The 13,569-nt window shown below is 30.0% G+C and overlaps 1 protein-coding gene across 1 annotated transcript; it reads right to left on the bottom strand.

Moving 5' to 3' along the window:
- Positions 1–8,086: 8,086 nt before the first annotated feature.
- LOC131055435 (non-specific lipid transfer protein GPI-anchored 13) lies at positions 8,087–9,877 on the bottom strand. Its single transcript, XM_057989920.1, has 3 exons — positions 9,475–9,877; positions 8,428–8,508; positions 8,087–8,339 (listed from the first exon to the last, which is right to left on the bottom strand). Exons 1-3 carry the CDS (start codon positions 9,797–9,799, stop codon positions 8,218–8,220), a joined length of 528 nt encoding a protein of 175 aa, XP_057845903.1. The 5' UTR covers positions 9,800–9,877; the 3' UTR covers positions 8,087–8,217.
- Between the last annotated feature and the right edge of the window lie 3,692 nt (positions 9,878–13,569).

Below are 13,569 nucleotides of genomic sequence, written 5' to 3'. Positions count from 1 at the left end.
AAATAGATGCACATTCTTTTTAAGCCATACAAAATAGCAACACAGTCACAAATCCAATATACACTGCCTTGGTCATCTTAAATCCTCAATAGAAATACACATACCAGATTATAAATTCTTCAGATTGATTGTCTGAATGCTAAAACAATCTACCGGATGGTATTATAAACTTGTCTTTATAGGCACTCAAATTTGTGGATTATTTTCTTTCAAACTCTTATCCACTACACTTGACATGATTGTTGTGCATGATATGATATAAAGAGTCCTCCATCTGCTGTATTAGAGTTATCTTTATTCTTCAAATAAATATCATGTTTTCTTGGTAAGAAGTTCAGATGATTTTCTTACGTGGCTTTTTATAGCTATATAATGTGGTTGCTCTACTTTTTAATGTGCGTACACAACCGTCATTTAGGGTTATCAATGCCCATAAATTTAAAGCAAAACATGCACCCACGTCATTGACATTGGATTCTAAGTTTAGTAAACAAGAGATATGTACATTTGGTTACTATTTGTGCATTATTTATTATTCTAGTTGGTAAATGATATAATTAAATTTTAGCAAATGCAATAGACTCTACTTTAATGCAACACAAGGTATTGATGTGGAAGGCTTCGATAAAATGAAATAATCAGTCAATATTAATTTTAGAAGGTACAAATTGATGCCAAAAGATTATAGGAATAGAAGTTTGTAAATATAATAAAAAAGATATAAATTGATGTAGAAGTTTTAATGATAATTTTGAAAAAGATAAGATGAAATGGTTGGTTAATGCTAATTTCGGAAAGTATATATTTATGTGATAGAAAGTTGCAGATTGATGTGAAAGGATTTTGTTTAAATGTCATATCAAGGGAGAATTGTCAATGACAATTTTGAAGGTGGAGAATTATCCCTTACTATTCATTTTATTTTAAAAAGAAATTGAAAAATATACACGCTAAAATGGAAAACATTTATTCTATTTTAAAAAGAAGAAATTGTTATTGATTGATGAACTCCTCAATGTTTTAAAATTATCATATAAAAGTTTTGAAAAACACGTTTTATGAAGTACGATTAAGTTGTATTGTTTTCAACCTCAAAGTAATGATGGTAGAGGGCTAATATCAAAACTAAATTTTCATCAATATTAATAAGAAAATTATTTACCCCTTTTTGATAAAAATAAGATATAAATTATCCTTAACCATTAAATTGTTGAAAAATATAATATATAAATTAAATGATAGCCTAACTGAATTTGTACTTGAAACATTAGATGCACACATGCATCCCAAATTTAATGGACCGCGCAAGCTTAAAAGTATGTTCCTTAGATTTTTAAATTCAACCATATATGAAACAATTCAACCCTATTGAAAAATAAGAAAGCAGATTAAAACAAACCTATGTAATTAGAGAGCTTTCTTGTAACTTTACTAAGAGCACTATCTAATAAGCATGGTTTGGTTAAAAGAAATCCAACTAGACAAATTGTGGAGGAAGAATAAGAAGCATCCTTTATCAAAAGACACAAGTGCCTTGAATTACTCTCATGTGTTGGATTGTGGCAACAATAAAGCAATAAAATAATTAAACAATAAAGAGATCATATATTTTTTAGAAAAATAGTTTGTACATCCTTTGAAAAGAAATTCCTTATTTCTTTAAAGGAACAAAAAAAAGTTTTTTCTATATTTAGTGGCACTGGCTTCTATCTAGATATATCTTTGTTGCCTTGAAGGCAAAGTTAGGAAGCTGAGAATCGTAGATTGCAAGAGCAATTTTGAATTGCAGTATGCAAGAGTAATTATAAGGTTCTAAATAGATTAAAATGGGAGAGGCTCGAACCATTGCTTAACCGCAAAACAGCAAGCGAAAAAAACCAAGGGCTCACAAGGGGTGAAGGCCCAAGACCAAAATGCCTATTGTCAAAAAGGACCAAAATCCAATAGGCATCTAGCACATCAGACAAGACCCAGAAAACTAACAAGCAAAACCATCAAACCAAAAATAAAACAGAACACAGCCCCACCAAGGCACGAATTGGCGGCCTACTTGGTGGCATGAAGAGTAATTGTAATGCTCTTGTAAAATTGAAAGTTCAAAATTGTAAGAGTCATAGTAGCATCTATGGAGTTTGTAATTGTTTTCTTTTCAATAATAAGAATATATTGATACCATTCCAATTGATGTTTCTTTGGAGTTTTGTCAATCATCTTCTTAGGTGTTATTTTATTATTCCATTGCATTATCTTCCCTATTTCTTTGCAACTAATTTGTACTACAATATTTAATTTTTTGGGTTTATGCTTCTGCTTCCACAACAAGTGGTATTAGACCGAGTATTTTTTGCAGTGACTATGTTAGGATTTGGTGTTGATTTTGCATCATCAAATGATGAAGGTTTTAGATGCAAGGTTCAATGTGGAGAAAGTTAATAGAAAGAATAGTTTATGAGCTATGAAATCTTAAGATGCATGATTTGTTAGTGCAATAGAGATTGCACAAGGTATTGGTAGGAAATTTAAAAAACTTATATGAGGATTGGGTAGATCTACCATTGATTCTTTTTTATATTGTCGAAGAGGAAACAATAGAAAGCTTATGGAGTAGAATGGAGTGTCTAGTTGGTTTATGTTTTTAGCCCATGGTTACAAGAAAACACTAGATGATTAGTCTATAGTTGCATGTGATTTGTGGATTTGGTTATTCTATGGCCTAAATGCTCTTGGACACCATGATAGGTTTTACAATTTTCTTGTTTCTAAAAGTTGTGGGTTTGTAGATCATCAATTAGAGGATGGTGAGTCATGATGCCATGGAGAACTTGTTAGACATATATGTGTAGTTGTCATTGATGTCAAACCCAATAACCTGGATTGGTCTGGATATATCTAGTTAGTATATAGAGTACAAGTGTTGCAGAGAAATAGTATGTATAAGTGATGCAAAACAATGGAAGATAGGTATATATGCATAAAAGGTGAAGAACATTGTTGATATTGTCATTGCAAATGTATTGCAGTCGTTGCAGATATTGCAAATGTGTTGCTCTTGAAATGTGTTTTGCTAGTATGTGGATATGTTTCTCATGTTGCCCGAGTTTTGGTGTTGGTTGTAGCAATTGTTTTGGTGCTCTGGAAGTGTATTCAGCATTGATGGTGTTCAGCAGTGATTGCAATTCTCCACGTTCCTTCACATTTTAGTTTTTAGTATGATCTTTTGGAAATACGTTATTCATGATCTCAATTTCTTTATGTCAAGTTTTTTGGTGCTTTAGAAGTGTGCTTACAAAAGTTCAAGGATATGTTCATTTTGGGTCTAACCGACCTTGGATGTTCTTGTTTCGTTTTGTTTCGATGCTTGTACGTGTAATCTAATTGTTGGAATATTTTTGAAGGGAATCATCTAGAAGACTGATAAAGGAGTATTCTTCGGGAAAGTGTTCTTAAGGCCAACTTGGTGCATATACCGGTAGTAGTAATGTGTGTGTGTGTGTGTGTTATGGTTTGATCTGGTTGTTGTATGAAATGATGAGAGAATGAGTATGTGGAAGTGCAAGTGTGAGTGAGAGTGTGAGTGAGTTTGTGTGTTGAAGGAGAAAGGAAAAATTGGTGTGATAGTGATTGGAGAAGGCATATTGAGTTAGAATTGCAAAGATTCTTGACAGGGTCTGTTGCACGCAATTATTTGGATATCTGAGCTTATCAGAAAATGATCCCATGCATGTTTAGATGCAATTTTCTCAATTCATTTTTTTCTCTATTTCTTGGTAGTGAGCCTTCCAATAGTATGCTATTGTATTCCAGGTAGTGAGCCCTCTGGCAGTGAGCCTTGTAATATTCATATAGCTAGTTATATTGTCCTAAGAGTTAGCCCTCTCTGTGTTTTTCCCCATTTGAGTTTTCCACGTATAAAAATCTAGCATCTCTCCTATGGTTGTGCATTTCTTTCATTTCAGTTATGTTGCATGCATTTCTTTTGGGCTGAAGTTTAATTGATAATAAGTTAAGTTTTAAAAGTTCAATTTTAATCTTTCTAAAGGGGAATACTGATTCACCCCCCCTCTCAATATTTCGGTCTATTCAACAAATTTGGTGTCACAATTTAGTGAGAATTGGTGGTAGTGATGTGGATTCAATATTTGATGATGGATGATCTTCTGGAGTGTTTGTTAGTGTCTTGGATGGACTCTTCGATTCTATTTTGTATGTAGTGAGGGTTCTTTGGCATCTTGGATTTCATTAATAGGATATGGTTATCTTCATGTGGTGGAGATGGTGACATCTTATTTTTCCATGGGTGGCACTTAAGTCTTTGGCGAGGTGCCAGTTTGTTATATGCTCATCGGAGCATATGATCTTGATTCTTTGTTTGAGATGTTAGATCTTGATGTTATGGTATGTTCATGATTCTATAGACATGTAGTTGGACATTTGACATTGTTTTGGTTAGTCCTCTTTATTTTGAGTACATCGAACATTTTCTTGGGAGATTCATGAGAGTGTGGTGTTGCATTTGGAGCTTAGCATGGATTGATCAGTTACAAGTGGTCATGGATACTTGGAAACAAAGGCAAGGCTTGGAGTTCTCTTATTATTAAATACATGTGTTGATATTTTACTAGGAATTTTGAGGAGCCTACAGGCTGGGCATGAAGGAGTATCAAGTAAATTGTTGTCAAGGTGGAAATTGTTGGATTGTGACAATATTAAAGTAATTAAACATTAAAAATGAAAAAAAATCTAATATTTTTTATCCTTAAAGAGAAAAATTTTAATCTATTTTTTTTTTTAATATAGGTTTTGTCTATGTTTAGTGGTGATTATTATCTATATATATCTCTATTGCCTTGAAGGCAAAGTTAGGAAGTTCATAATTGTAGACTACAAGAGCAATTTTGAATTGTAGATTGCAAGAGTAATTGTGATGTTGTTGTAAAATTGTGAATTCAAAATTGTAAGAGTAATAGCAGTAGCTATGGAGTTTGTAATTTTTTTCTCTAAATAATAAGAATATTGATACCTTGCCCTATGGATGTTCCTTTAAAGTTTGTTCAATCAGCTTCTTATATGTTATTATGTAATTCCATTTCATTCTCTTTGTTATTTATTTGCAACTAATTTGTGTTGTAATATTTATTTTTTTGGGTTTATGCTTCTACTTCCACAACAAGCGGTATTATAGTGATTTTTTTTTTGCAGTGACTATGTTAGAATTTTCTTTTGATTTTGAATCATCAAATGGTGAAGGTTTGGGGTAGATAAATTTAATGGAAGGAATAACTTTGAGCTATGGAATCTTGAGATACATGATTTGTTAGTACAACAAGGATTGGACAACGCATTGATAGGAAAGTTAAAGAAACCTATAGATATGTTTGATGAGGACTATGTAGATCTAGCATTAGTTCTTATCTATATTGTTAAAGAGGAAACAATAGCAGGTATATGGAGCATAATGGAGTGCTTGTGTTGGTTTAATAGTTTTAGCCCATGATTACATGAAATCAATAGATGATTAGCCTTCAATTGCATGTGATTTGTGGAGTTGGTTATTCTACGATCTTAATGCTCTTGGACAACTTTATAGGTTTCACAATTTTCCTATTTCTAAAAGGTGTGGGTTTGTAGATCTTCAATTAACGTATAGAGAGTCATGATGCCATGAAGAAATCGATATCATGGTTTAGTGGGAGTTGGTGGCAGTGATATGGATTCACTATTTGATGATGGATGATCTTCTGGAGTGTTTGTTGGTTTCTTGGATGGACTCTTGTATTTTGTTTTATATGCAGTGAGGGTTCTTTGGTATCTTGGATTTCATTGATATGAGATTGTTATCTTCGTGTGGTTTGGAGATGGTGTCATCTTTGTTTTATATGGAGGACTCTTGAGTCTTTAGTGAGGTGTTAGTTTGTGATATGTTCATCACAACATATGGTCTTCATTTGAGGAGGTGTTAGATTTTGATGTTATGGTATTTTCCTAATTCTACTAAAATGTAGTTGGAGCTTTGATATTGATTTAGTTAGTTCTCTTGGTGTTGATTACATTGGTCATTTGCTTGGGTACTTCATGAGAGTGTCGTGTTGCATTTGGATCTTAGCATGGATTGATCGGTTACAAGTTCTAATGGATACTTTGAGACATAGATGAGGCTTGGAGTTCTCTTGTGCTTTAAGACATTTGTTGATATGTCAATGGGAAGTCTAAGGAGCCTACACCTTGGTTGGGTATGAGGAGGTATTAGGTAAATTGTTGTCAAGGTGGAGAATGTTGGATTATGACAACAGTAAAGCAATGAAGCAATAAAACAATAAAAGAAATCATTTTTTTTTTGAAAAAAAATCTTTTATCCTTTTAGGAGAAATTCTTGATTTCTTTAAAGAAATAAAAACAAGTTTCTTCTATGTTTAGTGGTGATTATATAATGGTTACTATTTATGTATATTTATTATTCTAGTCATTAAATTGTGTAATTAATAATGTTATTATTATTGTATTTAATAAATGAAGTTATTAATAATATTAGAAAATTTAAAATATTAAAATAAAAAATTAAAGATTTATATTAAGAATTTTATTTCAAGTACATCATCTAATTGTTATAAAAAAGTTTAATATGTAATTGGCAATACCTAAATAAATTATATAATATATCGAAAAGGTAAAAAATCTAAATACTTCTTAGACTAGCTTATAGTTAGATTTATTATCATCAAACCTTGCATGGCCTCTCATATGACCTAAGTGTTAGTATAGATATACCAGATTTTAAATGCCTGAATTGGTCACTAAATTAGCTCCATTTATATGATCCTTTGTTGACTACATTGATAATGCACTATTGTAGTAATTGTGAATTATTAATACCTGGATGATTTAAATTCTTGTCATTCAATTTTTGTACCCAAGCAATAATATGGTGTTAGATAATAGTACAATATCTCAATAAATGTGAATAAAAAATAATAAACATATAGTGTAAGTTTCTTTTCATAACAAATCAATAATTTAAAAGTCAACAATGCAGTTTTATAGAAGAAGATTTTATTAAAGGTATGATTCATTTTCATATCAATTTCCCCTACTACCTCAAATACAAAAATACTATTGAAATAAGAAATATATATAAATGACAATTTTAAAATTATTAAACAAAAGAATTTATTATAAACTAAGGATTGTTGCTCAAATTTTTTTATTGTATATTATGAATGGATAAATAAGTAATAAATTGCATATAATGAATGCACTAAAATTTATGTTATTGGAGGAACTAAAAATAAAAGTACTTAAAGATGTTATTAAACTAAAAAAATTAATTATGAATTATAAGATTGCTTCTAAAAAAATTATTACCATCTAACAATGCATCAATATTCATGCATTGCTTGAACAACAAAGCTGTTTATATATAAGGCTATGGATCATCCAACAACACCTCTAGGTGCTTTTACTAGTTGATATTATCAAGTATAATTTACTTATAGATTGATAGATATTACATCTTATCACACTTGTTATATGAATTGTATTTGATTATTAATAAGTGAAAATGTATTTTTCACATTTAATATAGAACTTTTTATACTTATATTTATTTATTTGGATTATATTTTTCTAATTTCAATTTCCTTGTAGATTGATAGGTACTACACGTTACCACACATGAATTATATTTGATAATTAATAATTGAAAATGTATTTGACACATGTAATATAAAACTTTTTATACCTACATTTATTTATTTGAATTATATTTTTCTAATTTCAAACCAATATACTTTAATTATTAAGTATTTTAATATTTAACATTATTTAAAAATAATAAATATATTAAATCTTTATTTTCTTATCTATTAATGTTAATATAATTTTTTCCTTAATTTTACCCTTAATAATAAAACTTGTAAATTTAAAAAATCCTGTAATAAGTGAATTTCTATTGCATTGTATTTTCATAAATTAAAATTTTGTTTAAAAAATAAAATAAAATAAAATCCAACATATTAAAATTGACTAATTTTTTTTTAATTGAACAAAAGGATAAAAAGTAACTGCATTCAAAGGACTAGTAAAGGTCTATGGCCTTAAAAGCAGACTGTACTGAACTGCTGCAGAAGATTTACTTCTATATTTATAGAAGAAACTTCATAAGATACAGAAAAAACCAATGAAAAATATACAGCAGAGTCTGTTCAGATCCTATATCTATAATCAAAATAAGGTAAACAAAAAGGCTGCCAGCAGCACTAGTACAGTAAATCCAATACATGGTTCCACCCCATGACTCCAGTTACTCTCTGCTTTTGGGGGCGAAGTTTGAGAAGGGGGTGAACCTGCAAAATCAAGAAAAATCTCAAATCATTTCATAAATTTATGAAAATTGAAATTTAAACCTTAATCTGTACAGAGACAAAGTCTTACCAGTGGAGGACGACTGGGATGAGGTACTGGCCGTTTCAAAGATTCTGGCCTCTGGAGAAGATGGAGATAATTTCAAAGTGCCTGTCAAATTAACCACCAGTTTCATATAAGTACATTTCGTTGAATTCAAATTTTATTATTATTATTGATTGTGTTTAAGAATTCATTTTATTTAAATGTGATTTTTGTGGATATGTCTTTTAGTTGAGTGTAGTGTCCCATATCATAAGGAATGAGATGAAGATCGTGTCTCAGATAAATTTGGTGGAATGGATACAACTCAGACGTCTTTGATTCCAAATTTCAACATAAAGGTTGTGCAATGATATAAAATCTTCTATTAAAAAATAAATCAAAAAATTGTGCTTTATTTAATGAAAAATCGATTTCAACTATATTCTTCCAAAACAGAAACTTAAGAATTGGGTATTCTCTAAAAGCAGTACTATAATGAATTGACTGATCACCTCATTCACGTACAAAATTGATAAAATATTCATTATATTTTAAATAAGGAAAATTGGCATTGATTGATGAATCCTATAATATTTAAAAATAGTCACTATATTCATTATCTTGTATGAAGTATGAGTTGGTTGTATTGTTCTCAACCTTAAGATAAAGATGATAGAGAGCTATTCTTAAACCAAATCCCATTCAATAGTTAAAGTTAAATTTTAGTCAATAAAAATGAGAAAATTATTTACCACTTTTTGATAAAAAGTTGTATTGTTCTCAACCTCAAAATAAAGATGATAGAAGGCTATTCTTAAACCACTCCATTCAATAGTTAAAGTTAAATTTTAGTCAATAAAAATAAGAAAACTATCTTACCATTTTTTGATAAAAATAAAAATAAAATCTAAAATTATTTTTAAACATTTGACTATTAAAAAACACAATATTGAAACAAAATAATAACCTAATTGAATTTGTACTTTGAAACCTTAGATGCTTGATAGATCTTACATACAAATTCAACTATCCAGTATAGTGTATCAAACAATTAAGCCCAAAATAAAAATAAGAAAGTATATTGAAACAAACCTATGCAATCAGAGAGCTTTCCTGTAACTTTACACAGAGTGGGCATCTGAACAAGCCTTGTCTGGTTAAGAGAAAGCCCAGAGGAAGAATCAGAAGCGTCCTTTATCAAAAGACACAAGCACGTTAAATTACTCTCACGAACTTTCTGAACATTGGTACAACAAGCATTTGTAGGCTGTTTCCCTGTGCCTTGTAGAAATCCAATACAGGGCTGCAGATCCTGTAGACTGGATGCACATTCTTTTTCATCGCTCTGCAAATCCCCATAAGCCATACAAAACAGTAACACGCTGATCACAAATCCAATATACATTGGCTTCACCATCTTAAATCCCCAATAGAAATACAAATACTAGACTATAAATCCTTCTTCAGATCGATTGTCTGAATGCTAAAAACATCTACTGGATGGCAATATAAACTCCTCTTTATAGGCACTCAAAGTTGTGGATTATATTCTTCTGCTTGGTTTAAAATTCTCTGTATTCTTCAACAAAATATCGTGTTTTCTTGGTAAAGTATGTCAGATGATTAATGTGGTTGTTCAGCTTTTTTAATGTGAGTACACGGTTGCCGTTATAGGGTTATCAATGCTCATAAATCTAGCACAAAATATGCATAACGGTATTCACGTTGGATTCTAAGTTTAGTAAGAAAGAGATGGTTACTTATTTACTAGCAATTGCATCTTGGTGTGCAATGGGTACGCATAATAAGTTTGGAAGATCAATTAGAAAAATAATTTGGTTGACTTTTACATATAATTGGTTGTGAATGACAAAATTAGAGAGATCATAGAGGATAACTCGAGAGATAAAAATATGGAATGTGAGAGAGAGAGAGATGTAGGGAGAGGTAAGAAAATAAAGATAGGGGAGAGAGATAGAAAGAGAAATATAGGGAGAGATATGGAGATATATATGGAGAGAGATAAATAGAGAGAGGAAAGGGATAGAGGTATCTATTTAATTAACTCATGTCTCTTCAATCATATGACTCGTCAAAGGAGCAACTATTGTCCTATCATATTAAGGAGAGATGTATCTAGGTGACAATTTAGTTTGCAGCAAATTGTTGAATGTAGGAAGATGCGATTGTGATTTTTTCTTTGTGGGTGAGAATGTCTCATGCAACATGATTATTACAATCACACTAGCACATTGACCAATGACAACTAAATGCACTTTGTAGACATAGATGATTAAAATAGTTTTGTTTTGCGTGACTAAAAATACCTATCAATTATAGATCTCGGTTACCTAAGACATAACATATTAATTAAAAATAATCATATAAATTTATTTATTAACAAACATTCATCACCAATTTAATACAAAAGAATAAAGTTAATTACATTATTGATCCTTCTTTCCTACAAACTATCATGTTAAATTCAAGGTCAAAATATGATAATATCTTCTTCTCAATATGCTTTTGCTTATTTTTTTAAATGTAAGTAGCAATGCAAGTAAATTATTTAAACTCTATTTTTTTTCTTGCTAATTAAAGTTGCAATTTGTCTAAATAAGAATCTAAATGGGTAATGGTTGTTAAGAAACAAATTGTCTACTTATCACTAGCTTGTGGAGCTCTAGATTGATAAGAACAATATGTAACACTATTGCACAAATAGTAGAGTGTAGAAAATGTTTTTCATGACTTTTGTGGAAAATAGATCTCTTAATAATTCACCTCTAGTTTTTGGGAAGGATATCTCTTCTATTAAATTTGAGGAGTGCTTCATCCATTGTGTAGATTACGGTTTACCTATTGTCCATAAATATAAGCATAATAAGATTATTAAATAAATTTAATTTAATAAATTGAAATTGTAATTTTAACTTTTTTAAAATTATATTAAAATGATTAAAACTAAAATTTGAACATTTATTTAGACATTTCAAATTAAATCAAACCTAAAAAATAAAAAATTATTTATTTGTCAACATGAGGCGTGAGAATGATTTAGAGGAATCTCTCCTCTCACAAGTTGCAAAGGTTTGCTCTCATAGATATTCCATGAGATTACATACATGTAAATCCTAAAATATCATCAAATTTAGCAACAGACGGAATAACTAATTCTTTACCTTTCTGCCCCTTAACTCGGGCTAGCAGGGTTTTTGTATGAAGAACAATAAAATAAAATTATTGAAATTTGACTTAATCAACTGGGTTGTCTTCCATACACGTGTCGGTCCGCAATTTTGGATCTGAGGATTTCTGTCTAACCCTCTTCACTAGGTTATTACAACCGTTGGATGTTTTAGTCTAGAATGAACACCGCCTTCTAGCTCTATTTTGCATGAGTGGAATTGGAAAATGGAATCGTATTATAAGCAACTAGATTGATTTTATTTATTTATTTTTCGGAATCAAGATGTTTCCAGCTACTAGCGAATGGGAAAATGTCAGGTGGAAATGACGAAATAATATCAGCTGTCAAATAGTACCGTGTGTAGGCAAGTTGGACATAATGATTATCTGGCTACCCCATTACGAAACCGGTGAAAACGCTTCTCCATTGTTATCTATGCACACAACTGCTGTTAACAGTGGACGAACCACATGAATTAATGTCGTGAAGTACAGACCGCGAGAGAAAAATGGACGGACACACCAAATTTCTTCAATGGTCTTGCACGGCTGAGGAAAATCATCAGTCTTTGATCGTTCAAATCAGATGGCTCGTCTCAAATAAAGAGACGCCTTTAATAAAAACCATTAAATAGAAAATATTATTAAAAATTATATATATATATAAATCAATTATTTATATATTATATAATTATTAAAATTTAAAAAATAAAATCAAAATAATATATTAATTATTTATTCTAATATAATAATTATATATAAATCAATTATTTATATATTATATAATTATTAAAATTTAAAAAATAAAATCAAAATAATATATTAATAATTTATTCTAATATAATAATTATTATTAAAATCTTTAAAAATAAAATAAAATATTTAAAATTCTAAATACTTCCACTATGCATCTAAAACAATATGCTAAAATAATAAAAAATAATATTTTGAAAATTCTAAATACTTATGAGCATTGATAGAGTTTTTACCGGCATTGATAGAGTTTCTAAAATGGAACTTTCAAATTATTAGAGATTTTTATTTTGAAAAACCTTACGTGGACGCGACGTTTATGATGGAGCAGCAAGGAATAACATTGCATAATCGAAGATATAAAGAATAAATATTTAAAAATCTACACGAGTTCATCATCTCGAGAATAACACGAGCAGAGGCAAAAGAAAGTTGAATGGAAACGTGAAGTTTGTTCATCCTGAAAAAAGACGAGCAGCAATGATTGGACGCATTGCAATATTTAATGAGGAAGTCATGTCATAATTCGGCGTGTCAAGGTGGACATCCTCTCTCTTATCTTTTCCGCAGAACTAGGCATCTTTATTGGTGTATGACCTGCCGCTCCAGTGAAAAATTCTGACGATGCAGATGGTTTTCATCATCTTGCACCTTCTCTCAAACAGTTTGTGTCATTGATGCCCAAATTTAGCTTGGTGCATTTCATAGTAGGAGACGCCTTTGGCGTAATTATTCTAGGTAGTAAATGATGTAATTATTAGGGTTATTTATTTATTATTGTATTTAATAAATAAGTTATTAATAATATTAGAATGTTCAAAAAATCAAATAAGAATATAGAGGATTTATAAAAAATATATTTGAATGACATCATCTAGTTATTATACAAAAGTAAGATTATAGTACTAACATTTTTTATTAAAAAAATAAGATAGCACAATAAAAAAATACATAGATAGATTATATAATATATAAAAAAAATCGAGTATTTCATAGACTAGCTAATTGTTAGATATACCATCACCAAACTTTGCATCACCTCCTATTTGACCAAACTACTAGTATGCATATGTCTTATTGTAAATGTCTAAACTCGTCATTGAAATCAGCTCCACATTTGCCTCCACTAAATGCATTGTCATCTTTGATAGGCCATGAAATTTTAGACCATGTAATATGGAATCTCTACACATCATTTCTACTAGAAGACCTTAATCCAAATACAAACATTGAATATCTACTAGT

The sequence above is a fragment of the Cryptomeria japonica genome, chromosome 8 (genome assembly GCF_030272615.1).
Source record: "Cryptomeria japonica chromosome 8, Sugi_1.0, whole genome shotgun sequence".
NCBI lineage: Eukaryota > Viridiplantae > Streptophyta > Pinopsida > Cupressales > Cupressaceae > Cryptomeria > Cryptomeria japonica.
The sequence above is the reverse complement of the archived record's forward strand: the minus strand, read 5'-3'. Positions and strand labels throughout refer to the sequence as shown.

Bases quoted from the DNA above. Each gene is read 5' to 3' on its own strand.
- LOC131055435 (XM_057989920.1), bottom strand. From the start codon at position 9,799: ATGGTGAAGCCAATGTATATTGGATTTGTGATCAGCGTGTTACTGTTT. The intron at 8,509-9,474 runs GTTTGTTTCAAT...TTAATTTGACAG, and splicing joins AAAGCTCTCTGATTGCATAG to GCACTTTGAAATTATCTCCA. The intron at 8,340-8,427 runs GTAAGACTTTGT...TTGATTTTGCAG, and splicing joins ATCCCAGTCGTCCTCCACTG to GTTCACCCCCTTCTCAAACT.